General features: G+C 41.4%; 5 protein-coding genes across 13 annotated transcripts in view; 2 read left to right on the top strand and 3 right to left on the bottom strand.

The window, feature by feature from the left end:
* Positions 1 to 3,479, bottom strand: part of sm (heterogeneous nuclear ribonucleoprotein L) — a 152,197-nt gene extending 148,718 nt beyond the window's left edge. Inside the window, exon 1 of the mRNA XM_018024300.1 lies at positions 3,417 to 3,479. Within this exon, the coding sequence (XP_017879789.1) occupies positions 3,417 to 3,479 (63 nt within the window). The remainder of the gene's footprint in view (positions 1 to 3,416) is intronic.
* Positions 3,480 to 4,167: 688 nt separating this feature from the next.
* On the bottom strand, positions 4,168 to 7,831 carry LOC108624738 (protein RRNAD1). Of its 4 annotated transcripts, none has more exons than XM_026813349.1 (8): positions 7,050 to 7,831; positions 5,896 to 5,977; positions 5,530 to 5,794; positions 5,303 to 5,451; positions 4,943 to 5,245; positions 4,716 to 4,869; positions 4,543 to 4,652; positions 4,168 to 4,455 (listed from the first exon to the last, which is right to left on the bottom strand). In XM_026813349.1, exons 2-8 carry the CDS (start codon positions 5,955 to 5,957, stop codon positions 4,179 to 4,181), a joined length of 1,320 nt encoding a protein of 439 aa, XP_026669150.1. In that variant the 5' UTR covers positions 5,958 to 5,977; positions 7,050 to 7,831; the 3' UTR covers positions 4,168 to 4,178. The 4 variants fall into 4 exon arrangements, with proteins under 4 accessions (XP_026669150.1, XP_026669148.1, XP_026669149.1 ...); XM_026813347.1 differs by lacking the exon at positions 7,050 to 7,831 and adding an exon at positions 6,155 to 6,875 and having other exon boundaries at positions 5,530 to 5,819; XM_026813348.1 differs by lacking the exon at positions 7,050 to 7,831 and adding an exon at positions 6,155 to 6,865.
* Positions 7,832 to 8,949: 1,118 nt separating this feature from the next.
* Positions 8,950 to 13,670, top strand: LOC108624722 (bromodomain-containing protein 4B). 2 transcript variants are annotated; one of them, XM_026813345.1, is made up of 3 exons: positions 8,950 to 9,027; positions 9,928 to 12,929; positions 13,152 to 13,670. In XM_026813345.1, exons 1-3 carry the CDS (start codon positions 9,010 to 9,012, stop codon positions 13,315 to 13,317), a joined length of 3,186 nt encoding a protein of 1,061 aa, XP_026669146.1. In that variant the 5' UTR covers positions 8,950 to 9,009; the 3' UTR covers positions 13,318 to 13,670. The 2 variants fall into 2 exon arrangements, with proteins under 2 accessions (XP_026669146.1, XP_026669145.1); XM_026813344.1 differs by lacking the exon at positions 8,950 to 9,027 and having other exon boundaries at positions 9,302 to 12,929.
* A 154-nt stretch (positions 13,671 to 13,824) lies between these two features.
* Positions 13,825 to 27,909, bottom strand: part of sev (receptor protein-tyrosine kinase sevenless) — a 27,546-nt gene continuing 13,461 nt past the window's right edge. The window contains exons 3-21 of one of the 5 annotated variants that reach the window (XM_018024275.2): positions 26,405 to 26,464; positions 26,178 to 26,268; positions 24,582 to 24,814; positions 24,081 to 24,320; positions 23,272 to 23,419; positions 22,526 to 23,022; positions 22,165 to 22,454; positions 21,737 to 22,093; positions 21,356 to 21,659; positions 20,950 to 21,273; positions 20,272 to 20,873; positions 19,428 to 20,066; positions 17,940 to 19,345; positions 17,434 to 17,856; positions 17,026 to 17,249; positions 16,328 to 16,798; positions 15,889 to 16,252; positions 15,392 to 15,445; positions 13,825 to 15,102 (exon numbers count right to left, since the gene is read on the bottom strand). In XM_018024275.2, coding sequence (XP_017879764.1) covers positions 14,237 to 15,102; positions 15,392 to 15,445; positions 15,889 to 16,252; positions 16,328 to 16,798; positions 17,026 to 17,249; positions 17,434 to 17,856; positions 17,940 to 19,345; positions 19,428 to 20,066; positions 20,272 to 20,873; positions 20,950 to 21,273; positions 21,356 to 21,659; positions 21,737 to 22,093; positions 22,165 to 22,454; positions 22,526 to 23,022; positions 23,272 to 23,419; positions 24,081 to 24,320; positions 24,582 to 24,814; positions 26,178 to 26,268; positions 26,405 to 26,464 — 7,593 coding nt within the window. In that variant the 3' untranslated portion in view covers positions 13,825 to 14,236. The other 4 variants (XM_018024277.2, XM_026813321.1, XM_018024278.2 and 1 more) reach the window with 4 other exon arrangements.
* On the top strand, positions 24,822 to 26,171 carry LOC108624761 (cAMP-dependent protein kinase catalytic subunit beta). The gene has a single exon (XM_018024279.2). The coding sequence runs from the start codon at positions 25,019 to 25,021 to the stop codon at positions 26,060 to 26,062; it is 1,044 nt and encodes a 347-aa protein (XP_017879768.1). The 5' UTR covers positions 24,822 to 25,018; the 3' UTR covers positions 26,063 to 26,171.

The raw sequence follows: 27,909 nt of genomic DNA, 5'->3' as shown, positions 1-27,909 counted from the left end.
CTCGAGTTCGACTAAAGATAGACACCTACATATAGAAACATAGCGGATTTAAAAATCTGTCGAAGTTCTGATGGAATCATGTTTGATCGACAAATAAAATTATTTTTTTACGATATGTCAATAATGACCCGATTTGCGAAACGCGATCCAAGAGATACACCCACGGTACAGACTTGATCGCGTACATCTTGCTTTTCATTCGCGTTGAATATTTCATGGGGAGGAAACATCGAAATCCTTTGATCTCGCGCGTTCCGCTCATCAGGAATTGTAAAGACAGCGATACATATTTTTTTTCTTTAGAAAACACGCGAATCGAACTGGCGAGAATATGCATCTGCAGCAAGTACTGAATTCGAAAAATCGAGTGGCATGTATACATTATGCAACACGTCTGCAAAGAATGGTAACAGAAGGGAAGGTGATCACATTGATATTCCAGCTACATGGACCTATTCCCACTGGTCTGGTAACTTAATTAACATGAACAACGAGAAAGATCGACTATATTTCTTCGTCACAAATTAACACAAAAATATACACGATGTTTACTGGACAATATTATAGTTCTTAACATATGGGATATAGAAAAATGGGCTGCATCTTTTGATGGAAGCAAATATTTGTTGCATTAAGTCTTGTTGTCTCTTCTAAGCAACTTGAAATAGATACGTAGGATCTGTGTTAGAAACGACAGAGCCAAAGAACAATTCTTTTCCGTCTTCACGGAAGAAGTGTCGGAGAAGGAAAAGTATTGCCCTTTGGTTTCTAATATAAGCCCTACATACATACCTGTTTCAAGGAGCTTACCGTAACAAGATCGCATGCTGTGTTTCCTATTTCAACCAAATACTTCCTTGAAAAAATGAGTAAACTTGTTCGTTCAATATCTCAAAAACTAATTGAAATTAGTCGTATACATGAAAGCACAAAAGATGATGTAAACAAAAGTGTATGTATAATTCCATTTAAACAGCCGAATCAGATCAACACACTTAATGGAAAGCATCGTCCCATTACATCTAGTAATATCTTGCTTGCAAGAATCGTGGATTTAGAACGAAACTACCGGTCAAGCGTATGGGAGAATAAAGAAACGTGTTGATTATTTTAATATTGACCTATAGCACCAGGTACAATGATGACTTGTGTTGTCTTGAAACAAAGTACAAGTCGCTGCGTACCGTTGACCTTTCTCGAACCTTTCTCACAAATGGAATAGAATTGTCCCTAAAGACCACTGTTACGTGGTATCTATTTAAACCGTAACAAACATCGAATATGTATTCGAAGGAGAATAATAACTTCATTGATTCGAATTCTGTAATACCGTTCGTGTCGAGCGATACAAATCCAAATCAGATTTCGCTGTTAGAACTACACAGAAACTTCGCCAAAGCGATTAGAATATCTATTGATACGTACGATAAATGCATACATATGTAAAATGTAGTCTACTCAATATTAATACGAACAAATACATCAGCATCTGACCAAAGTCAATAACAATCAATTTGAAGTAACGATAACATTCCTTCAATATAACCGACACTACATCACTCCATAAAAAGAAAAATTGAACTGTTTCTATATTAAGTACTTTGATAACGCGGTTACTGCATTAGAGCAAGATAACATTCGGAGGAAATAATATACACGATGATAAGATAGAGCGAATGTAATTGTTTACAGTAAATAAACGCATGAGAGTTCAATATCCGAGATCTCAGATGAAGGTGCGCCGCGCTGATGCACACCGTGCGAAAATATGATTGGTGTACTACATGAACGTGTAACATATTACGTGTACCATTGCATCATCTGTGGCATGTGTTCTCAGCAGCATGCAGTGTTAGCAACCGTGAAGCGAAGGTCACGAAGTAGCTGACGTGACAATGACCTTTCCCAACTGTTTCCTTTAAATTGTTCTTTTTTCTCAAACTTTCATTAATCTATTCATCTTGAAGTTGGAATGGAAATATCCAGAGCACATGGTTAAACGGTTGGTGTCAATGTGCAGTTTAACATTTTCAATGGTTCATTAAAAGCATTTCGATTCGCATATAAAGAGAACGTTTATAGTATGGTTACAATACCATTATTCATACATGGGAGTGTTCATTACCAATGCCGTTTGAAGACAGTAACAACTAGGCTCCGATTCATCATTTATGCAATCGTACTGCAAATATGATTCACGTGTCCCCGGTTTATTGTTTGTACATTGCATGTTATTCATTGGTATGATAGCACAATATATCGAATGCCCATGCGAGAGATAATTTGACAACATTCCTCGCATTTAAAGAAAGCAAGAGTAGACTAAAATAAACATTTAGAATCTGAATTAACGAACAATGACACGTGTGTACACATGAATTACATAGAAAGCAATGTTCTTAAGCTTAGAATCAGAGAGATATACTTTAGGTAGGAGGACTGTGTGTTATTTCCTTTACGACATAAAGCACATTAACACTTTATAACATTATTAAATATACAAATACTCATATGTTTTCTCGTACCTTCGAAACCCTTGCCGGATACATTCGGTTAATCTGTATTATGTTAACGAAATGCTAAGGGATCGATTTCAAGACGAAACCGTCGCTCCAAACAAACGATTTGATAATAGCATTGAAGCCGACGCGACGGCCGAAGACTCCCAAGTTCACAACGCGTACGTAAAGTACAAGCACAGTGCTACTATTATCTGGCCTGTCTTTGCCAATATCTTTCATAGGTCTCATAGATCACATACCAGCACGGAACTGCCCTTCGAGATAATCGCGGACGACGGCGGGCATCGCGACAACGCCTCGTCTCGCGCTGATAACGCGGTGGAAATTATCGACCCCGGTTAACCGACGGGGGTTTGTTTTGAACGTGCATCCTCGCGCACGGCCGTCGCCAATAACGACGATAGAGACCAGGCGAATCGAGCCTTGTCAACCGACGGTGGCGACGGCGTCGTCCGACGATTGCTGGACTCGTTGTTACGCGAAATGACCGGAGACGACCGCGTACCGAGGTTACCAGATAACAGGTTGCTGCCGAAACACTTTCTTATCAGGCTGACGTGCGTTTCGTATTATAACGCGACGCGACACCACAACACGAGACGAATCTCCTTGGAGAGCGCGCGCATCGCCCATTGTTTCGACACGGTGGCGGTGATGTGGGTAAAAGCGACCGGATAAATGGCGACTTTCCCCCCCACCGCTTGTCGCGACCGCCGCACGGGTTGTAAATCTCACGCGACATGCCGAAACGCACGCGTTCTAACCATACATGGTACCCGATCAACGTACACACGCGACGTAAATAATTGTCCAACAAAAACCGAACGATGTCCTCAACGAAAAATGTATCCCGGAACACCGAGAATATATCCCCGATATACAAATCTAACTCACCCTGTGGCCGGATTCCTCGAGTCGCTGCCTCTTGGAGTGTGGTCCGTCTCCGTTGAACGCCATCCTGGCTCTCGGCACCGGGCGATTACTTGTTTTTTTAAAGCGAGACACTCGCTGCTACGACAACACGTCCGTGTGTGTTATTACCGCGCGGTTCTCTATACCGTGTCGACGATCTCGTGCGCGGCCGGGGGAGGGGGGAGGAAGGAGAAAATAATCGGTAGGACACGACGCGTAACGCGACGAGAACAGACAAACGCGCGAGAGCGGCTTAAGGGAAACTGGATCTCGATGTCGCTGGAAAGGAACGTCTCTGTCCGTAACGAAGTAGCCGGGGCGACCGCGGCGCTATCTGCTGGCGACGCGGTACGAACATACATACAGGGCGAATCTTTAAGGCGGAACTGCGCGCATGCTCAGATATTACTTCTTCCGAACAAGTGATTGGTTCATCTTATATTCCTCGTGACAGGGTATATTCCAAAAGCGAAATTATCGCCAGTAACGGATCGAAAGAACGAAAGAAGGTATTAGAGTGTTTAGCACGGTTCTAAAAAATCTTGTATAGTAATTATATGAACAAAGAAAAGTGCAGTATTCATTAGTGGGTCAAATGGAAACGCAACGATCCATCGTAGTTTGCATTGCAGTAATTTTGATTCGTGCTCGCGGGAAGCGCAAATCGGGAAGATTTCAAGTATTTACAACGTTCGCTGGGATTGACAGGTAGGATTCGAAGAATAAGATAAAATTGTCAGTCGATTAGTTATTTTTCCTGGACATTAACACTAAATTGCGTGGCGACAGTCTACTGTCGAATACTGGCTTCAAAATTGGTACAAAATTTTTCTCTGATAGAAACAAGAACCTATCGTAAAGAACAATGGTTTCTACCAATGGTGCTAACAGCATTCGTAGCGATCCGAAGACTATAACTTGTTGCCATCGATTTAAGAAATCGGTGATCACTGAGTTATTAATATCTGAATCTTGCGGTTGCAAATCGGTATCAAAATGTAAAGTAGCTGTTTTACAATACCTAAGAAACATAAATATTTTTATATACATTTTTATATTCATTTTATCAAATATTTGAGTTTCATTTATGAAATGTCCATCACTTAACTGTTCAAATGACATTCCTTTTGATACTTTAACATTTCTTAATTGACTATGGCGTAGAATTGTACTTTTCTTTATTAAAATGGTTTCCAAAGCTGCTCTATAAGTATGAACCTATAACACAATTCAGTTAATAATGCATATTTACATATACATTGGCTTATAAAGTTACTCAACTATTAAGTCTTCGTAATTCCCAGTTTTTAGTTTGTCACAATATTTTTCAATGGCATGACATGCTACTTCTAACGATGTGTAAGTTAAGGAATGATTCTTGTGCAAACACAGGTACTTGCTAAGGGGATACCCCTTTAGTTTACTAATCTGTGAGCTGAAAATAAACAATTACATTATTACTCCAATATTAGTATGATATCTCATATCGTAAAAACATATATACATACTTGATTGTTAATTTCATATAACAACAGCCAACGATACAAATAAATTTAGCTTCATTTCTAGAGGAATAAAGCTGTAATAGTATTGGAGCGAGGTCTCCACAAGGATGAAGACCAACAAGACCAAATTCTGTTTCTTCCTCACTTAAATCAAATTCCTTTTGAAATAATTCTTTTAATTGACTAACTAATTCTGATTCGACTAAATTTGAAGATTCTAATTTAGCTGTAAAATGTTGAGGAGATTTTTGATAGAAATTTGGTATACGTCTTTTTATGGACATCAACAATTCTTGATCTAACTTCCTGTAAGAGAATTAATATTAATAAAAAAATAATGAAACCATATAATAACTTGGATACCTAGCTTGTTCCAACAATATACAGTCTTGTTCGATACAAGTAACATTTAATCCATATTGAAAAGCCAAAACTCGGGCTAAGTGACCCATACCAGATCCAATATCAACAATACAGTCACAGTTGGCTTCATAGGCACAGGCTGCACATACCTGAAAATATTAAAAAGAAGATAATACTAACTATGAACTATTGATTATAACTTGGGCAAATTAAAATTAATGTAGTACTTCAGCTATTTTTTGTATCTCATATCTCTTTTTTTGCTTTATATGTTTACAAAATAGATTATTGAACTTGTGATCCGTAGAATACAGTTCATCAAGTACAACGTTTCGCTCATTCTTGAAAGCTTTACTATTGTTCTTATTATTCGCTTTTCTATTATTTGATTCACAAGCTATGATGCTCTTTGGATCTTTGTTATTTCTGTTAACTTGCAAGATATTGATCACTTGACGAAGCGCGAGTAGTGTCAAAGGCCATACGCGTTTGCTGTAAAAAAGATAAAAAATTGCAACTATTGTAAAAGTTTAGAAAGTTCGAACGGCATAGTAAAATTACGTACCACGAGATGTCTCCCGACATCCACTCACCAAATTCTTGGGGAGATGTATCCTGCAAGGCAATCTTCCACGTTTCTGGCAACCTGTCCCATAATTTTTCTTGAAAGAAATCCTGTATTAAAATAAAACGAGAATTCACATTCTATGAGACTTATCGAAGAATTAGCGTATGCCAGGAATAAAGGTACATTCTATGACGTTCGGGCAAATGTCAGGGAAATGGAAGGAAGTGCGGCACAGTAGTTTGACAGAAGTGGCAGGTGCAGGATTTATTTCTTATGTTACGTACCACAACGTAAGAGTTCAATAACCACCCGTATACGTCTAGAACGCAAAATATTTGATCTACCGTGACACGAATTCTCGTACAAACTCTACATGTGCACCGAATGTCTGTAGGTGCGGCCATCTCTGCCATGAAATGGCCGCGAGAATTTGATTGATCATTCCACGTAGCCAGTATCAATAAAACAATGTACGTAAAATTAGACGTTCTATAATACCTTAATTAACTCCAATTTTGTATACCCGTCTTATTCTTAATGGACAATTATGGTCACACCGTATATAGAATCGATACAAAACTTGTTTACTTAAAAACCATCAATTACCGCATTTGCCCACGCTCTTTAACTGCACGCAGTTTCAAAATTTACTTCTACGGCGGAAATAGAAAGTGCATAACGTCGTCTGAAGATACTTTTTGTTTAACGCGGTATACTTTACCTAATTATATAACGACGCAGTTATGAGCATGCACGTGCGAATGATACAGGCAGTGTAACGAGTAAGTTCGTTGAACGGAAAGTTAACGATAAAGGGAAAAATATTAAATTACTAGACGCGAAAAGTACCCGGTCGATCGATTTAGTTTTTTCCATCGGATCAACGTGTGTATCAGCCGAACCGACTCAGGAAATGGACGATCAGATCGAAAGCAATTTTCTCACGGAGGCGCGTGAAATTTTAATACACGTCAGCCAAGGTCTTATGAAACTGACGAATATCTTCCGCCGGTTAAATATAAAAAGGGAAGTAGAGAAAATGGGAACAGTTTGTTTGGTTTATTTATTAATTAAAGGATCGGATGCTATTCTCGCCGTGTCCCACTTTACGCCACTTTCACTCTTCAACGTTACGTTATTACTCGTGAGCACAGTACTCTTCGAGAGATATACGTGTACCTGTATAAACCGTACTGGCAGCCGTAGAAGGAGAACCGTATCATCTGCCACTCCATATCCCTGGACTTTCCTGAGAACTGGGCGACTAACGTCCGTGCAATCCTTTCTTAAGCGCTGTTTCACACAAACTGCTGTTGTAATTATTGCTAAATGCTGTAATAACACTGTCTTTTTACACTTATCTTATTTATTCGCTTCGAGAAAACGAGCTATCTTCTGAGAACAGAAATTAATACTGAAAGATAATTTTCTTAATTCATAAATTTCACTTCATTCGATGGTTTCATTTTATGTTTAATTCTTTTACACAACTGTATGTACATAATTAGAAATTGTTGACCATTCGATTCTTTGCTCATCCTATTCGAATCTTGTGGTTATTTGGACCTCTTACGCCAACGTAAGTGAAAGTTCCCAAGTAGGACGGACGAGAGACGTCGAATCTCGACGGTGCGTGTATATTTGCTAAATACTCATCCCCGTGTTGGTCAACGGTGAACGGTGATCCATTGAAATCGCTAAATGTCACTGCACTTCTTATCTAATTCTAAAACGGAGGAACTTCCAACTGTGAAAAGGAAGCGGTCCCTCTTTGTATTGCCTCTTCAATTAAAGTTCAAATGTAAACCTCGGGGAGATTCGGAGAGGCTATTCGGAATCATTTAAGATCCCTGATTCCTCTCGGATAAATCAATCCGGAGTGTATGTTACGTAAGCATGAGAACTTGCATCATCGAAGCTTTTGCAACTAGGAGTTTTACTAGGTCATCCTCATTTAACTGGTATTCTAGATTTCTGCCTTTCACAGCCACTGAACGATATTTACGGAAAAAGAGCGCACGCGATCTTTTTACGTAGGACAAACTCGTTGGAAAATCTCTAACTATTTCTGTTAAAAAGAGAAAATCCACGTAACCGCAATATAAATAATGTACTGTGACGAATTAATAAAATTAATTAATTTAAAACGATTATGTATAGTTTAATTCAAAGAGAGATGTAATTAAACCATTAATTTTTGCTAATCTCTGCCCTATTAGACAGAGCCACATAATCAAGTTCTGTTGACAATGTGGACGCGACGCAATTGCAAGAGAATAAAACTAATTAGATGTGAAATTAAACAATGGCCGTTAGTGGACAGTAAAAGTGGCTGCGGGAATTTGCTTTTAACTGTGGATGAAAGGTCGTTAGAGACAGACACAGGAAATGATTTGTTCGGAGGAACTCGTTCGCTCGGAACCGCTTCGAGCCTTTAGCGAAAGTAATGATAAATACAGCGAACGTGGATGCACGCGAGAGCGTGTATATATGCTGCAAAGATTCGAGGAGGCAGTCGTCTTTCACCGAATAATTCGGTGTCTACCATGCCAGTCGCGGACACGGCCTTCGACTAGAAGAAAGGTAGGTTTCGGTTTCGATAGGCCTTGGAGGTCGACGGAAAAGTGACGCTCGTTTGATATAATCATCTTCCTTTCCTTTCGATTGAGAGACGGATTTAAAGAAAGTCGACAACCGCTTCGCCCGTTTCCCCTTCCCCGGGCTCCTGTCTCTCTGTGCCTCGAACTTGCCTTTTTTTGTGTGTCGAACCGAACGTCTCCGTATGTTCTACACGCGAATACTCGAAACGCTGCTTTACACTAGCCAACACGTAAAGTGTTGGTAACCGCTGATGCCGGAGAAAGGTGCCCCACCGTATTCAATATTAGAGAGGAGCTTCTTGAAGAGTACGGGTGGTGGTGGTATCAGGTAGGGAGAAACGGACCTCTGAGCCCAATATGTCCTCAGTACTCGTACGAAGCTCCATACAATATCATTCAGTACATACCCGGTCCTACGGATAACATGTTGCCTATCGCGAGTTAGCCGCTCTTGATCGAAGTTAGCACGTGAAGTCGGTGAAGTGCGACTTATCGTCAAGAATAAGGGTCCAACGAGCGACACCGGTCTGAAATACACCATGCTCTCCTTCAAACTGGTAATTGTAAAAAAGAGATCATAAAAATCATACAAGTCGAGAGTATTCACCGGGTGAAACTTCTCTCTCCGAGAATGTCGCATTGATAAGGTAGATGCTTCGGAGCTCATTTAAGAGAACGCGCCTGCTTCTACTTTCATCGTAATAACCGTGTCTTTCATGGTTATATATACATATATAGAAACGTTCGACGCGGTTCTATCATTTGTAATCAGTCAGCGTATCGCCTTCGGCTGTCTTGTAAGGGAAAGTATATCGGATTAGCTTTTATGCATGTTCAGTATCTCCGTTTAGTATCTTCATCCTATCATTATATCAATTTGATATTATCAGAAAAATGGCTATTTAAGATTCAAGCCATAGTAAAACTGAGTCAAGCTTCTTAATTTATTCGGCGCTTGACATAAAAAACAGATTTCATTTCGGCCGCGTATGTCGAAGGCAGGTTTTCTTTTTGTACGAAGAATATTAAAAAGCCCCGCTTTAGGAGAGTCACCGAATTCTCGAGGTGAAACGCGCACGTCGTGAATCTAAAACCTAAATTTTCTCTCCATGGCCATGTGAAGCAACCAACAAGAATTTCTGTTCTATTCGCACAATTTAAACCCGAGAAACATCCTATATCCGACACATGCCGTAACTCGGCCTCGCCATATCGGGAACACGATCGCGGATGGGAATCACTTATCAGGGTACCCAGTAACTGTCCATTCGGCGACGCTAGAATACCAATTGATTGGCCTCTTAATGTCTTCTGCTGAATACTTCTCCTTTATTAATCGGGTTAGTCGGTTATTCAGACGCGACCGTTGTTTCCACAAATGCGTCGCGTGCTCGTACGCAGATAGCCCCAATCGTATCGTACCGTTTCGATGTTCCGATAGCGATTCCACTTTACAGATAGTTTTAGCGGCTGCGATCTTAGCCGCTGCGGCCTCTGCCAAAGATGAGCCCGCGAAAGGCCGCGATAAGAGACAACAGGTTGCTTTCCATCCGAGGAGAGGAGCCAGACCGCCACCTTATGCGGTTCAAATGGAACCGATCGTTCAATATTCCCAGAGAGATCCACTCTACAATCCTCTGGCGAGTTCTAAGAGCGACGATTTCTACGAAGAGGCGCCGTTGAATTACTACCCGACTGAACCGGAACCGATCATTGAAATTATTATCAAAGAATCGAACGAATCATTACCGACGCCTGCCCCACCACCGCCTCCTCCAACACCGAGGCCTACGAAAGAGCCGATACAAGTGTTTTACGTGAAATATGAGAAGAAAAAAGGGTATGGAGAAAAATCCCGAGTCGTCTACGATCCGCCAGTGCCAGCGTTGACGCCTATCGAAGAACACGAAGAGATCAAGTCCGATAACCCGGCACCTTATCCGGAAGAACCTGTCCACACAGCGACACCGGCTCCGGCAGAACCTTCTACGACTTTAAGAGCTATCATTCGACCCGACAGCGAAGTATATCATTCCGGTTCTAGCGGTATTCGCGTCACCTTTGGCACGGAACAGGTGCCGCCGAACAATCACAATAAACGAAGCGATTTAGAAACACCAGCGAACACACAGCAGCAGCAGCCACAGGCCAAGCCGACTTCTACCCCTCCAGGATCCCCCAAAAGACAACACGGCCCGTACCAACCGATACAACCAGTGCATCAGCGATTACCACCGGCATTTCCTCAGCAAAGAATTGCAAACTCTTTCCCGCAGCAGCACCAACAACAACCACCGCCACAACAACAATCCTTAAACTTTTTGCAACAGCCGCAGCCGCAATTTTCACAACCACCGCAAGCACGAAATCCACTGCAAAGACCTCAATCTGTTCGATTGCCTATTACGATTCAAGGTCTACCGGAAGTACAACAACGATCGCCGTTTAATAATTACCCGCCGCATCGTGTCAACATTAACCACCCGCATCAACCAGGATTTCCACCAACCCTGTCAGTTTCTCATCAGAATGTACAGATACAGAATGCAGGTTTGCCGTTGAATCAAGGCAATCCTTTCAGTGTGGAACAGCAACCGCAACAACAACCGTTGCCGCCGTATAAGCAACAGGAATTGGACAAACAAAGATATCACGAGCAACGCCGACAACAGGAGTTGTTGAAACAGCGCGAACACCAGAGACAACACGAGCAACAGAGACTGCAGGAGCATCAACGATATTTGGAACAGCAAAGACAGGTCCAGGAACAACAGAGACATGTCGACCAGCAAAGGCTGGTGGACCAACAAAGATTACAGGATCGTCAACGATTGCAGGATCAACAGAGGATACAAGAGCAACAAAGATTGCAAGAGCAGCAGAGATTGCAAGAGCAACAAAGATTGCAAGAGCAACAAAGATTACAGGACCAGCAACGATTGCAAGAACAACAAAGATTACACGAACAACGAAGGAGGAAGCAAGAACAGGAACAAAAACTGTTGCAGGAACAACAATATCGGTCGCAATTGAAGTATAATCAGGCGTATGTACCGCAAGTACCTGTTCTGCCACAGCTCCAAAAACCAGGAGGAGAAATTTTCAAAGCCGTTCCGAAACTCGAACAACATTATGCGATCCGAGAAAATCCACTTCATCCCGGACCCTTCCCACCTACTCCCGCAATCCAATCGACCGGATTTTCGGAAACATCGCAGAATCAATATGTTTCCGTTCAACCTCCGCATTCTCCACCAGACATCTTAAGAACTCCGCCGAATGAATTTATAAATAATGGACAACATCAAAACACGAAGCAACAAACTATTCAGAGTCAACAACAAGGATTTTTCGCTCATAATTACCAACAGCAGCAGCAGCAGCAGCAGCAGCAGCAGCAGCAGCATCATCAACAACAACAACAACAACAAGCACAGCAGCAACGTTTCCCATCGTCTCCTCAACGGTCCTCAATATGGGGACGACCGTCCTTCTCCTCAAGTTCTTCTCAAAAGATTTACGCAACGCCAGTCAGTCCGTCGGAAGATTTTAATTCGATTTCAACGGTCAGACCATACATTTCCAGCACGGCAATTACTACAACAACCACAACGACAACGACCACCAAGGCTCCTACAACAACCACGGCTTCTCCAAAGAACGAAGAGAAAATTAGAGAGAACATAGCAAATCTACCGGATGAGGTGCCGGACGATATCAGGGAACAGCTTCTCAGTTCCGGTATTTTGGGTAACGCCGACATACAAATATTGGATTACGACAAGGTCGGGGACATACCAATAGAGAAACTACCGCCGGAGGCTTTGGCGAATTTCTACGGCGCCGGAGGCGCTTCCGCGGTGGCTGCCAGCGAACCGGTCCCGTCGATCGTAAAGAAACCCAAAACGGCACAGAGCTCATCGTCTTCCTCGACCTCCTCTTCCTCCACTTCCCCGGCAGTTTCGGCGAAGAAAGCTGCTGTTAGTTCGACTAAGTTCGAGCAAGCCACCTTGCGGCCTGGTGGAGTGGAGATGAAAGTAGTACGCTTCGATCCGAATACGGAGCAAGGCCAAGCGATCGCGGATCATCACATACGCGACGATGCCACCAGGCTGAATCCCGTGACCGTGGGAGCGAAAGACGAGTCCCAATACAATCGTTATCTGCCGCTCAAAGTGAGCGGAGCTTCCTTTCCGATCCCGGACGTACCGCAGCTGAACGGTCGAAAAATATCCAGCGTGGTCGTATTGGCGCCTGTTGATTATAACTTTCAAGAGGAGAAGGAGATCGAGTCCAGACAGGGCAGGAGGGTCAGCGATGTCCAAGCGGTCAAGTTTCTCGCAGGCGACACTCTTAAGCAACTTGTGAAAAAGCCAACCGTGGAGAACTACAAGAAGTGGTTGGAACAAGAGAGCCGTACGGAGCCGCAGAAACAGTCGGTGGTACTGCTCGTAACCATGTAAGTGGTAAACGCGATGCCATAACTAATCACGCTTGCCTACCTGTTTGCCTTCGTTAACTCCATCCGCTCGATTTAAACTGGCAATTAATCTCTAACGAGCAATATTCTCCTTCATCTACTACGAATGCTTTTTATCAACCTGCTTCCGTAAACGTCTCATTCGCAATAACGATCTTCGAGCTTCACTTTCTTTTAATAATGCTCGATACGATGTTACAGACCAAAAGATGCGAAACAAGGTGAGAAAGAGATCTTCATGTACGACGTGGCCTCGCAAACCGTAAACAAACTAGCTGGGGATTTATCCACAGCGTTCGTAGACGCTGCCGAAAGTAACTCCGACAATACCGATTCTTTTAACGAAACAAGTTCCCCATCGTTTTAATTAATTACGATGACGTAACCGCAGTTGGAATCTAATGCATTGAAGACGAAACAAGGTCTAGTGTGCCAAGGTCCAAGAATAACACATAAAACGTTCTGTGGTCTTGTACGTTATCCTAAAATTGTAACGAAACCAGAACAACAAAGGTAAAGGACATAAAAAAATACAAGTTTTCTTGTAGATAATTTTAATTATGTATTATTATGTATATATTGATTTTATACTTTTTATACAAAATAAATTCAATATTTTTTTACATCTAAACGATTCGTCTTCATACCTCACACTAACTTTATAAAATCTGAAAACGGACAGATTGTAAGTAGACATCGCAAATTCATGTCTCATATAAAAATCTCATAAAATATTTGAGGAACCTACATCTTAAATATATTGAATCTCATTAATGTATAACATTTCTTGATGTAGATGTGTAAAACATAAAAAATTTATACAATAATTATTTTCTTAGCTAAATGTACACATAAAATTTAAGGACTCCTTACATAATGTGGATATCAATCTCTTATTGTACGGTATACTTCATATACTATCACTCAGTATGAAATTTGTACAATGAACGGTGAAAACTGAATCATACTTCCGTGTCATTAAATAAATACATTATTGGCGGTAACAGATATAAAACTATCGCGGCGTAACCACCGTATAATACTCTATAGATATTTTCATCTCTCAGATCTTAAACAACAAATCCAATTATTAGCTATGACTAAATTAAAATTGAAAAAGAAACATTTCTGCCACAGCTCGTTTCGCATAAATTTCAGATATTACAAACCTAAATATGTACATATATTAATATGGCAGTTTAAAGCTATGGAACTTCGCACTCATTCTCATTCACGATACAGTCTCATTAACCACTTAATAATCCTTCTCGTCGTTAACAAAAACTTCACGACCCATTTACTCTTACAGCATCGGTATTAACATTCGTGTACGTAACTATATTGTTACTATCGTCAACGACCGGAGTTTGCCGTAATAAATTCAACAACGCACTGTTTATCACCAAAGGTATGTTAGCTTTACCGTTCTGCAGGTTCGAGTGTGTCCTTTGAATCTTCGGCAACGTGTTTTTCGTAACATTATTGTCGGTCGGTTCCCCGGTCCTCCCAATAACGCCGTTCTTCAACGGCAAAACGTTATGAGAGCTAATTAAGGACGAACTAGGTCGAGTCGATGGAGCTAAACTAACGTTTGAGCTGAACGAACTAGAACTTCTTCCTTCTAAACTTACTTCTGATCCTCGCCGTTCAGCCGCGTTCCTTTTGTTTCTTCGTTGATCAGTTAACGACGTGAAAGAGTCTCTCTTCAGAATCGTTTTAATCGCGGGATTAGTCAACTTAGAACTATCTAACGTGTTGAATTTTTCAGTTACACTCGTGATCGATGCTCTTTTACGTTCTGGCAAATTCAAACTGGACGTTGAAGATCTTTTCTCACATTTTTTGTCTTCTTTAACGTCACCGGGAGTGTCCTTCTGTTCTTGTACCGTGTCGGGATGCGCATTGTTCTTCGCATCTACGTTTCCATTGGCTTTATTTATGTTCACCAGATTCTGATCGGAGATGTGAACTGACCGTGGCACTTCGTACCCGTTTGTCGAATTTTCCCTCGGAATGATATCCTCATTATCCGCTAATAATTCTAAATATTTCGGTATTTCGCTCGATTGCGATGTAACAGCGCTATGAGAATTTTGAAGGAACGGTTGCATATCTCGACTGCCTTCCGAGCTACTAGATTTCCATGAATTTCCTGTGAAAATCAAAATACTGCTTACGAAAATAGGATAAATGTAAAATTTCGTAGTAAAACGGATCACTGAATTAGTATTCAATTCATTTTTTTCTTCGTTGCTCCGTGAAGAACTCTCAGTAAATTCAGTTAAAACGTTTTAGAGATATTTTTATTAAAAATGATCCACTTTACTTTCATCTATCGCATACATTCAAATTTTAGTTTAACTCTATTATTATATGATTTAGAATGTGGAAAAAGAAATACAGAGAAAGCAGCATAGATGATCCTTACGTAGAAAACCTACCTGAATTATTATGATTTTGATTCTCGTCAGCAAAGTAAGCCATGTTAGACACGCCTGCAAGCATGAGCCATGCAATGGTAAATAATGTAAGGCAAATTGTTAAATTAATATATTGAACAATTTCATGACGGTGCATTTTCTCGGATTGAACTGGATTATCGCGTTCGAAACGGACATTTGTTTGTCTTCCGATATGTAAGAACAAATTATGTAAGAAAACAGATATTTCTTATGATCATGATAATTCTATTTAGATGATAAAGCAGTTATAGCATAATAGTTTAGAAGTTGAATTAGAAACTCGATTGTGTGTACGTATAATTACGTTATAATTAATTAATACATATAAGTAACAGAATGAGTTTTAGTCATACGTTCACTTCGTTAGTCAAGATATAATTGCTCAATTGATAGTGAATGTATACGAAAAAATGTAGACTTTCGTTTCATGCCAAAGACTTATGTAATGCAGAGATCGATATACAATTCGAACATACCCCTTCTGGCCAAATAATGCCCAGCATGAATAGGACTTAACGTTGTGTCTTCTATCGTGCCCCGGAGACTGACTATGCTTTCCAAACAAACTTTGAAACTCGGTCTGGCATCAGCAGCACTCCAGCAACGCAGCATCAGTTGATGCAAACCGGGTGGACAGTTCAAAGGTTTCGGTAACCGTCCACCCGCCCGCACATGATGCAATACTTCGATATTCGTTCTAGCGGGATACGGTTGCTGTCCCAAAGACGTGATTTCCCATATTAGTACACCGAACGCCCAAACGTCGCTCTGCGAGGTAAATACGCCATCCACCAAGGATTCAGGTGCCATCCATCGTACGGGAAGCAATCCTTCTCCTTCCTACAGTAAGAATAAAATTGAGTCACATTTTATGATACGATTTCATCCCAATCGTTAAACTGGAATTCTACTTACTTTTCGATAATAATCGTTTTTGTATATATCTCTGGCTAATCCAAAGTCGCCGATCTTAACGACACGGTTCTCGCGATCTCTGGCAGATACCAAACAGTTCCTACATGCGAGATCTCTATGTACAAAATGTAACTCCTCCAAGTAACGACATCCTCGTGCTACGTCCTCGCACATAGCGAGTAAATCTTGTAGACGCAAAGCGTGCGGATCTGTAGGTTGCAATGATCGACTCGCTCTCAAATAACTCAATAAATCTCCGGCCTCCATCAGTTCCAGCACCAACAACGGTGGATCGGTGTCCAAGCAAACACCCAGGAGTCTGAGCACGTGTTTATGTCGAAAATGGCTCATGAGTCTAGCTTCTTGAAGAAATTCTGTTTTTTCCTGAGCCGAAGCTCCCTTCCGTAGCGTTTTGATCGCAACCGGTGTGATTCCTGGCCTCTCCAAGTCTTTCGCGTTCCCTTGAAATACCTGAAAGATTTTCACGTTTATTATGACTAAATTTTGAATTTATTTATTTATAGAAAAATAGAGTGAGCAGAGAATATAAAGAAATTTACATATCGCAATACTTGAATGATGACAATTTTCTCTAATCTAAATTACATTTGTTAAGTTCATATCATGAAAATTTTATTTTGCATAGAAACCTGCAGTGTAATTTAAATTTGTACAAGACTTTAATTTGTGTCACTTACCTCTCCGAAGGCGCCGCTGCCTAAGAACTTCGCCAACGTTATTTGTTCCCTTCTAATTTTAGGAAGCGTGGAATCATCGGGGTCGTTGTGTAATGTAGACGCATATAAGGCGTTCGATTGAACAAAATTGCCGCGCGGTATTTCTCGAAGAGTAGCTAACTCGACGTCGCTCATCAACGGAGGTAACACCGTTTTTTTGTCCTCTTTGCGTTGCCGGTACACTGCTGAATAACAAAACTTCCGTTTTATACTTCTGTCACCTCCGTAAACATAATCGTTTAAACACTAATTCTTTTCAACGTTACCGACTCACAAAGATAAACGAGAAGTTGTACCATTTTCTTCTAAATTATATGACTTAATTCATCAGAGCTGATAACGTTTCATTTTTAATCACTATACACTTACGGCAAAGGAAGTAACAGAAGCAGATGAGCACGATTGTGATAACGGGAACGATAAGTCCGAGTACCAAGCCGAGATGTTGCTGCGCGGCTAATATTCCGCCGGTAGCTTCTGTTAGATCAATGACAGGACTGGATCTGCTCCAAGCGCCAAATCCGTATGCGTTTCGCGCTTGAACGCGAAACCGGTACTTGTCGTCCATGTCTCCAGTGATTATCCAATAGTTGTCCGTACCGTTGTAGTACAACTTCCAGCTCGCGTTCTCGGTAATGTCTATCTGCTCGTTAATTTCGTTAATCTTCACTCCTTCAACACGGTACAACGTGATCTGCGAGCCGTGAGCTTGCGCGGGCTCCCAGTTCAGTTGATAAACTGAATTGCGCAATTTAGTTACAGTAGGCATTCCTGGAGCACTGGGAACATCGCCTACAAGATCAAATTAATTAAAATTGTATATATAATCTAGAAAATAAATGGATTAATTTAGCCGTGTATGTGAGATTAAGTACCAAGCGTTTGAAACGTGAATCTTCCATCCGGCGGCCACACGAAATCCTTCTTATAATTCGGGTATCTCAGGAGCAAGCGAAATTTGTACAAAGTTCGCGGTTGTAATTTCTTAATGAAGTACGTCACCTTCTCTTTATCTACTATAAAATCATTCGCCACTTGCCAATCCTCCACGGCGACGTCCTTATATTCTAACGTGTAACCGGCTGTCAAATTGATCGTTGGTATCCAGGATACATTCATACTGTTCACGGTAACGCCGGTTAATGTCAGATTATTCGGTTCCGGATACATCTTCACCACTTGACCCAAACTCTCGCTGTAAACGTCGTTCACGTGATCAGGATAAGCGCGAACGAACACCAAGTATTCCTGATTAGGTAACCATGGATCCAACATGGTGAAAAATCTCCCATCCGCCGTGCGATCGGTACCCTTTATAAACTGTTCTCCCTTCTGCCGTGCTCCATTTATCAGAGGAACCAATCTCCAATGTACTTCGTACCGTACTGACGCTGCGTTCAATATTTTCGGTGGCATCCAGTAAACGATAGCCAAAGTTGGCGTCAACGCGTTTACAGTTACGTTCTCCGGAGCCGTAGGGGCACCAGCTTCGGTTCTCAACACAACACCAGAGCCAAATTCTAAGCTCATCGACTCTAAGTCGGCGTAATAATTACTCAACGCCAATTTCAATCTGTATTTCGTGAACGGTTTCAAATCCTTTATCTCGTACTCCTTTTTGTAAGTTTGAAACTTTGTCCTATCGCTGTCCTCGCACATATTAGGATCGTTCTCTAAACACTGCGATACGTATATGGTGTACAGTGTCGTGGGCAAGCTGTATGCTTCGCAATTGAATTGAGGAACAGGTTGAGGAAGACTGACAGTAATACTGTTCGCTGTTTTTTTAATTTCTTCGACATTGTAGGACACTTGATGAGGTATCAGACAGTTTGCGATCGGATAAGTTTGCAAGGACTTGCCAAGGGCCTTGATGCTTCTCGCTGATGGTAAATAAAAGTGTTTGATCTCACCATCGTCAGGATCCTTTTTATTAATGAAGTAAATCTGTTCTTCCGCCATGTTCGACCAATAGATGTTCATCTTGTCGACTGTCAACGAGGTTGGTGGCAATCCTTTATTGAAACCCGTATTCAGTATCAAGCTGCACATGCAGCCATCAATGTCAGCGATATTCAAGTGGCCTTCCATAGAGATCCAATACATCACAGGTTTTTGATAGTTGGTGCTGTCGATTGTCATAACAGGAATCACGGACGGTCTGTACGGGCAGCAGCAATCATTTATGGGATTAAAAAATGGTTGAATAGATTTTCCGTCTAAATCCGATTGCATTATAACACCGGCATCTTTCTTAGTTAGCTCTATCCAGTATAAAGATCTATAACAAAGTCAATTAGATGATTTTATCGATAGATTTCAACTAGATATTTTTAAAATATAAATTAATTAATTACACATACCCTGTGGACGGCAATATATCCAAATTCACGATGCGTCTACTAGTTGTTACGATGGTTTCATACTTCAGAATTCCGGCCTGCCACATGGTCAGATCTAACTTCATTATACGACCACTGTTCTCCCGATAAATCGACTCAGACCAGTATAAATGCCTCGCGACCCAGTCGACAGTTATGCTAAGCGCGCTGTTGTTCAATTTTAATATTTTCGTGGCGTTCGCACCGTTCAAATCCGACGTCACCAATTCCTGCATCTCATTGATCCAATAAATTCTATTTTCCGCGGCCAGATGCGCCACTTCGATCGCAATGTGCCGAGTAATCGTATAGTTCACTTTCTGGTCCAAATCGGATATTTTAACCGCGTCCATTGTGGCCACCAACAATTGCGGTACCGGATTTTCGTATATCGTTGAAACATTGATCACGTCGGTGTACGGCCCGGCCCCGATTTCCGTGTGTGCACGAACTTGAAAGTAGTAAGTCGTATTTGGCAGGAGATCTTGAACGGTATGCTCCAACAGCGTGGACGGAATAAGCGATTGATCGCAGATCTGCATCTCTACGTTGTTGTGTTTGAACCAGCATTGAACCGTGTATCCGGTGATCAGACCATTTGTGAACTCGGGTTGGTCCCACCTGGAATAATATCAACGATTACAAATTAATATGAAGTACCATTATCCTTTATATGAAACATTGTATTAAATATCGTACTGAGCATTACAATTATTATACAAAACATTGTGTTAATTTATATTACAATCAAATTGGTCGGCAATATATGGTGGAAATGGGTAAATAGATTAACTTTCATCTGTAGTAAATTCCCTTGCACGTTTACCTAAATATCGCGAATATATCCATATTCTCGCTGAGAGGTTCCTTATGGAACTCTATGAACGCCCTGGGATTCGTTGGCTGGCTCGGAACGCTCTGCGGCGATCTTAGTATTTTTCTAGTATGATGAGCCGTCTCCCAATATGTGAACGCTTTGACAGTCACCTCCAAAACGGAGTAAGGCAAAATCTGTTCCGAATTATTGTAAGGCATCGACGTTTCCGTAGTTATCTCCGGATTCGAGTTGGTGTTGATGTAATCCGCGAACTTCACTTCGTAGAAGACAGTTCCGTAATTTATATTATCTACGGGGTCCCAGGATATGTTGAAGTTCCTCCAGGTCCCTTTCACCCTGATGCTGTTGTAGTTCACTGCGTTTGGTAACACTACCACAGTATCCGACGTAAGATTATTCGGGTATTGATGGAGCGCCGGATCCATGACAGCCACCATGTGAAGCCCAGACAAAGTAATACCATTTATTACGGCCGTGTTTTGGCCAGACAGATCACCTATCACCGCGTTCCGATCATCCTGAAGCCACAGCAAGTGCTCCGAAAAATAGCAGAGGGGACCTTGCATGTTCGGATGTTGTAAAGCTGAAACCTAAAAAGATAAAATAATGTATACCACCGTGTATAATAAAAGGAAGATTATTTTTTTTATTCGTATCGATAGAAACCTTTTGAGGTATGATTTTTTGGTTCATTGGAATTTTCTCGGACGTTGGAGCACGATATACGATGGAGCCGCTTTCGTAACTTCGAACGATCCAATAAATATATCTGTTTTCCGTGTCCAAAGTCAATCCCATCACTTGTTTTCCGTTAAAAATTTCATCCGAGTGATAGTATCTCCTATCCTGACCGTTCAAACGAGCCACCTCGACAGCGTGTCCCGTGGACCAATAAAGATACGCTTCCAAAGAGTCGATCATTAATTCCTTAACAATAGCCAAAATCGATATCGGTTCTTGATGAGATCCATTTAAATTTGCTCTCGTTATCTAAACATGAAAGAAATGGAAAAAATCGTCAGTAGCAATAATTAAAAACTCTTCAAGATAATAATATAATCTCTTTATTTACAATTTGCTGTTTTGGATTAGCCCAATACAATTTTTTTGATATCCAGTCGACGGCCACGCTGCCAACGGAATGAATATTCATTTCAAACTTTTGGTGGTTCGTGATATTGTACCGATACAACGCAGAATTGTTTCCCACAATGTAGAGAACGTCCTTATACCAGCTGACATCGACAATATGATAATCAGACTCTACTTCCTTTAAGCTGGCTTTATATATCAACGTATCGATATTCTCCCCGGTCACGTCGCTTCTTAGAAGACCTTCGTTGGCGGACCACAAGATAGATGCGTGTGATCCATCCCTGCACATTTTTTAAATAATTTTTTAAGAAACTCTACACCACCCCTTTTTAAATGCAATAATGGAGCAATAATCTACCTCAATGTTCGACCTCTGAACTCGGTGGACCAGGGCCCTCTGCCAGCGCTGGTGTAAGCCGCTGCTTTGATCGAGTACTCCGATTTCTCCCTTAGATTGTGCACAGTGTGAGACGAGCCAGCGATATCTTTCTGATGAATCGTCTCGCCGGTGGACTCATCTTTAATCTCCAATTCGTAAGACCAATTCTGCCAGGCGCCTTTGCCCTGTCCGCCCAACAAATGCGGCGCCTGCCAAGAAACTTTGGCCCTTTCAACCCCGAGAACGGCTTGCACACCAGTAGGAGGATTCACTGGTACGGGGACCGGCTGGCTCGCGTCCATCAGCACGTTGACACTGACAAATGAACCGTTCGACCTGAAGAGGATGCATTCATTGAAAATCTGTATCGGTGTCCACGTTGTTCGAATAATAACGAATATTTTTACCTATCAGGGTACGCATTGTGAAAGTATCTGTTCTGGCCTGAGTGATACCCTTCTATCAATACTTCCTCTCCGTTCGTCCAGTAAAATAAACCATTCGCCATGGCTAAGGATATCACGTTTTTGAATTTCGGCTGTTGCGTGTTCGCGCGCATGTCTATGACTTCGCGACCATCCAAAGAAACTGATATCACGGTGTTTTGAATGTGATGGGGTACCAGCAAGCGAAAATTCGTGTGATCCACCGTGAATGCTCCCAAGTGAGCGTCTTCTAAGATTAGGTACGGCTGAACCTGAATTAAAAGTCATTTTAAAATAATGTATATTATTGTAAAATAATAAGAACGTATTGTATGAAACGAACCTCGTGTTTTACCCCATTGCTTATGTCAGCTAAATCCAATCGGTACAAACCACCTCTGGTGACCCAAAATAAGTAACCATTATATGGATCGACTTCGATGTGCGTGGGTCGCGTTAGGAAACCGGCGACGGCCACCGTCAACCCTCTGCCGTCGAGATTGCATCTAGCTATCTGCCAGACGGTAGTCGCGTGCTTCACTTCGCCCAGAATGTACAGATGTAGGTTCAGCCAATCGACCGACAAACTAAGCGGTTTAAAGTTTGCCTGACTGGGGCTAAGAATCACTGTAGGCTTTGTACGTTTCGTTATGGATGTTCTGTACACGTATCCCAACGAATCGGAGATGAACAACTGGGCGGAAGCCACGTGAATCGCGACACCGCGAATCACGCTTGTATTTTCGTATACCACACTCGGGTCGTCCAACATATCCGCGTCTTGCTTCATGACCACATGTTGACCGCCGAGAATCAGAATTGGCTGCTGCGTATCTTTCACTAAAATATAAATTTTTTTCGATTAACAATTGTTTCGAATTTATTAACATGTATTATAATTATTCTGTTGATTTTATGTATTTACAGAAAGTGCACATAATGTCTAAGGGTATGCAAAAGATTAAAACTAAAACGCATATTATTATTTTGAAAATATATAACTATTCAAATTTCGTTTTTCATCATGATTATAAATGCTTCTTTTTGCATAAAATTCTGTAATTTAATAATAATGGTAATGAGATGTACCAGCTGGTTCCGGAGTCGTCATCACGTAAGTTACGGCAAGGGGACCCTCGCCTACTCCGTTCCTCATTGTCACGCTTATCGAATAATTCTTGTTCGGCTCGAGGTTTTGGAACATGTAGTGATCCGTGTTCTCCGATGCTGGGATATCCTGAGTGATTATAAAACGAGTTAAACTTACTGTTAAAGTATTTACCCTTTCGATTCCTCCCTAGTTAAGAAAGAAGAGATACGCAAGTAGGGCAAGAAACGCCATGCCAGAAACGTGTGTCATGTACATTTATTCTGGTTCTCACAAGTTAACAAGCTCACGTTAATGGGATCAAAATTAAACTGTTTAATTAGCATAAATTATTTGAAGCAACAAATACTGCTTTTTAAGCAGCGAAGTATTAGTATGCAGATGTGAAACGAACTTTTCGAAGAATTATAGCGAGAGAAAGCGTGCATTTAAACGAAACGTGCATCATCCCGTTGTTTTACCTAATCAATCAACATTATTTCTGGGAAAGGGTGGAGAATCTTGTAGAACCAGTTACTACTTCGCAGTGCTGTTCGCTACAACAGTGAGAAAGAATAAGAGTAGGCAAATCGGCTGCGGCAATGTAACAATATAATTAAAAGAAATTGAAAAATGTTTATATAGCATGTACAACAAGAACACTAGAGTGTGTTTGCATAAAAATAATGCGTTTCAGGAAAGTGCAAAATGTATGTACATAAAGTAAGTGCAATAACTAGAAAGAGAAAGATTAATCAAACGTCGAGGGATATCGTTGTCATTAAATCGGAAGTTCTGGCGTGGCGTATACCTTAAGCTGGGAGTGATCAGTCCCTTGCAGACGCAGGACATAAGACAAAAGTGGCCCGTTCGGGAATGGTCCCGGTTCCCAAGACACAGAGACACGGCAACTGTCTACCGCGACTGCTCTTACAATTACCGGTGCTGAGGTTGGTAAACCGGCCGCCAATGTTCGTATCACGACGCTCGGAGCGGAGACGATCGGCTCCGAATTGTGCTGAGGCGATTTTAAGAGCAACGCTACACGAAACTGCAATCGAGTCATTTCAAGTTTACGTTAGAAAAATGATAACGATTCGAAGTGGTTTCCCACCTAAAACAATTTTAACGTTGCAAAAGAAGTTGTACATTTAACAAGCACGTAACAGAGTTTTTATTCGGATAACTGTGTATAGAGAAATCCTTCTTTTATTTACATAACATAAAATTCTTTTATAAAATAATTACTGGCATCCTATAGGGAACAATGAATTGTTTTAGACGGGACTGTTCGAGGTTGAAATAAACTTACTCTGTACTTCGTGTAAGGTTGTAAATTTTCAACCAAGATCTGGTCATCCGCACCCCAAGATTGATTCCTACAGTATTGCCAGGTCTCGGCCAGTTCCTCGTACCTCCATTGCACTAAGTACGATATGTCTCCTCCGCGTCTTTCGGTATCTATTCCTTTCCACTCGAGGCGAAGCGAAGTCGCAGTCAACGAGTCCGCGACCAACGCTGGCGCTGGCGGTACACCTATTTCCGCTAATGATCGACATGAACAAATATCATTAAGGGAATTTGATAATGAATTCGACAAAAGTCGATCGCGTGACATTTTTTCCGCTCGCGAACTTCAGTTGGCATTAACCGCATTTTTCATGGTAAGACGATCCCATATAATGATTTTCGTTAAATAACAAAGAATTTTCTCTACAGCATCGGCATCATCGAGTAGGCAGGCACAGAATGGACGTTGAACGTCAAAGAGCCTTCGCCGAGTACAGGAAGATACTCGACGAGTTGAGGTCAACGTTCCTCGAACGATGGAAGGTTAATAAGATCGACAACGTCACTGCGAAGGATTTCGAACGATTTCGGACAATAGGGACCGGTGCGTTCGGACGAGTGATACTTGTCAGGTACAAACCGACGTCCATCCCCTACGCAATGAAGGTACTCGAGAAGTCGAAAGTCGTGAAAATGAAGCAAGTGGAGCATACGTACAACGAGAAAAGGATACTGCAGTGCGTGCGATTCCCTTTCGTCGTCTACATGGAGTTTTGTTTCAAGGACAATTCGTACGTGTATATGGTGTTACCGTACATCAACGGCGGCGAGATGTTCACGCATCTCCGGCGGATGGGAAAGTTCGACGAGGGCCTGGCGCTGTTCTACGCCGCCCAGGTGGCCCTCGCCTTGGAGTACCTACATCACTGCAACCTCGTTTACAGAGATCTGAAGCCGGAGAACATTCTGATCCAGCACACAGGCTACATCCGAGTGACGGACTTTGGGTTCTGTAAAATGATCGACGGGAGAACGTGGACCTTGTGCGGTACGCCGGAGTACCTAGCGCCGGAGGTGATCCTATCGAAGGGCTACGGAAAAGCCGTCGATTGGTGGAGCTTCGGCGTTTTAATTTATGAGATGAACGCCGGGTATCCGCCGTTCTACTCGCGGGACCCGATGAGGATTTACGAGAAGATCGTCGCTGGTAAATACAAATTCGCCCATCATTTCGGCGAGGAGCTGAGAGATATATTGAAGAACATACTGCAAGTGGACCTTACTAGGCGGTACGGGAACTTGAAGAACGGCATTATGGACATCAAAGGGCACAAGTGGTTCCAAACGACCGATTGGAATCAGATTTATCATCAAAAGATACAACCGAGCTTTATACCAAAGTGCGCGTCGCCGGAGGATACCAGCAATTTTGATCATTACGACGAGGAGCATCTTAGAGTAGACGCGGTCGATCGTTACGCGAAAGAATTCGCAAACTTCTAGTCGAGCTGATTACGGTCATCGAACGGTGAACCAAAGCTTCAGAGATATGCTAATGGCCACAAGCGTACAGAACATGAGCGAACGTTCGCCTTTTTAAGTACAGCGCATATCTTACCTTTCAATTGCTGGAAGTAACGATTCAGCGCGTCGTGACAACCTAGAACACAGTACAGTTCCTTGGGCAGCAGCAATTCTTGTGTTCCATTCTAAAAAAAATGCGATCCAACGTTAGGATGCAATGGGCATCGTGTTCAGTGAATCAATTAAAAGGAGAACACGTTACTGTTTAATGCAATTAGGAGTATATAGGGTAATTATAATATACTGTTTTAATGTACTAACGCAGACTGCCTGGCAGCTCGTGTCGAGTGCTCGTTGCCATGCTCCGCAGCCTTTTGTGCACTGAAACATACGCAAGAACGACACGCGTGAGATTACGTTGCGATATCTCCTATGTGTATTCGTTTCTAGTCTTTAGCGTAGCTAAACAAGTTTGTAACATTATAATTTAGCAATTTGTAGAACGTTTAACATTACGAACAGTATTTTATACAATACAGCTCATTTAGCATTAGTGTTTGAAATTTCATTTCATTTCTAACACTATCACGTTTTTAATAATCATCATCATACGCTCGAATCGAGAGGATTCATCGTAATAAACGAGAGCACGCTGTATCGTTTTGGCATTGAAGTAAGTGGAATCGTCTGTGAGACGAAACCGTATTCGAAAGATGGACGAGAATACGTAAGTACGAGGCACGTGCCTCAAGTAACGCCTACGTTCATAAGTCGAACGGTCCGGTCAGTTCGTGCCGAGCATGGATTTGCGAACCGAAGTTTAACGCATTAACTTTCTGCACGAGAGGATGTGGGCATTTGTCGGCGACAACAAGCCAGTAGAATAAGAAGAAGATGAGGAAAAAGGCGAACGATGCGCGTATGTGAGTGTGCGCGTTTGTTTGTCTGTAATGGAAATTGCGATTATTCCCAATTATATGTATATCGAACACTTCTTTCACCGAGGGCGCCTGATAACGTTCTCTCGCGTCTAATCTATTTTCGATAAACGTGCCGGAAGATCAGTAATGTTATCGTTTAGAAAATTACACTGTGACTTTGACTTGGTTATTAACCCGTCCCATCTTTAGTTATACATAGCGTATCTTTACTTATAGCGCATTAATTATGTAACTCAATTGTAGATCTAAATGTAATCTCCCTGTTGCGTTTCGGAATATTATTTATTTATTTATTTATTTATTTAAGAACATTGAAGATCGTCATCGTCTATTCTTAAAATAAATAAAAATTCGGTAGTCGAGCAACCAGAAAGTTGTATCGCAAATAGATCTTTTCCTTCGTGGAGAAGAATCATCTTGAGACGGAAGCATGCTTAGTAAAATATAAATATACAGAAGTGGGTTTAGTACGCTCGATGACTTGAAGCACTTCAGGAAGCGCAAGTTTCTAATACATACATATGTATGTATATGTAGTTCCGTCTAGACTGGAATCTTTCGCTCGTCGTCTCTGGTTAATACGCTAAGCTAAAAATCTTAACATCAGTTCACTATACATATCTTGTAGAATGATGATTTTGTGAAAAGAAAAGAGTTACAGATGAAATTGTACAATACGATTTAATTGAATGTTTTAATTCTCGATTTTTCATAGTCAAACTAAATGATATTAAAATCTAAATTCTTAGGTAAACCTCTAAATTCAGGATTTAGAATAAAAAAGACCTTTATGCAAAGTCCTAAATCGGTTTATTTTAACACTGTGACAAATGGCTGATACGAAAAATGAGGGTTTTAGTTTCACTTTTTCTTCTAAAACCGGAA

The sequence above is a fragment of the Ceratina calcarata genome, unplaced genomic scaffold (genome assembly GCF_001652005.2).
Source record: "Ceratina calcarata isolate Rehan_Ccalc_2016 unplaced genomic scaffold, ASM165200v1 scaffold328.2, whole genome shotgun sequence".
NCBI lineage: Eukaryota > Metazoa > Arthropoda > Insecta > Hymenoptera > Apidae > Ceratina > Ceratina calcarata.
Note: the sequence above shows the minus strand (reverse complement) of the source record. Positions and strands in the feature narration are given on the sequence as shown.

Excerpts from the sequence above, each read along its gene's own strand:
- LOC108624738 (XM_018024212.2), bottom strand. The coding sequence starts at position 6,283 with ATGGCAGAGATGGCCGCACCTACAGACATTCGGTGCACATGTAGAGTT. Across the intron at positions 4,653-4,715 it reads GGAATTACGAAGACTTAATA|GTTCATACTTATAGAGCAGC; the intron begins GTTGAGTAACTT and ends ATTGTGTTATAG. Across the intron at positions 4,456-4,542 it reads AAAGGAATGTCATTTGAACA|GTATTGTAAAACAGCTACTT; the intron begins GTTAAGTGATGG and ends TATGTTTCTTAG.
- LOC108624761 (XM_018024279.2), top strand. The coding sequence starts at position 25,019 with ATGGACGTTGAACGTCAAAGAGCCTTCGCCGAGTACAGGAAGATACTC.
- LOC108624722 (XM_026813344.1), top strand. The coding sequence starts at position 9,775 with ATGTCTTCTGCTGAATACTTCTCCTTTATTAATCGGGTTAGTCGGTTA. Across the intron at positions 12,930-13,151 it reads GTGGTACTGCTCGTAACCAT|ACCAAAAGATGCGAAACAAG; the intron begins GTAAGTGGTAAA and ends ACGATGTTACAG.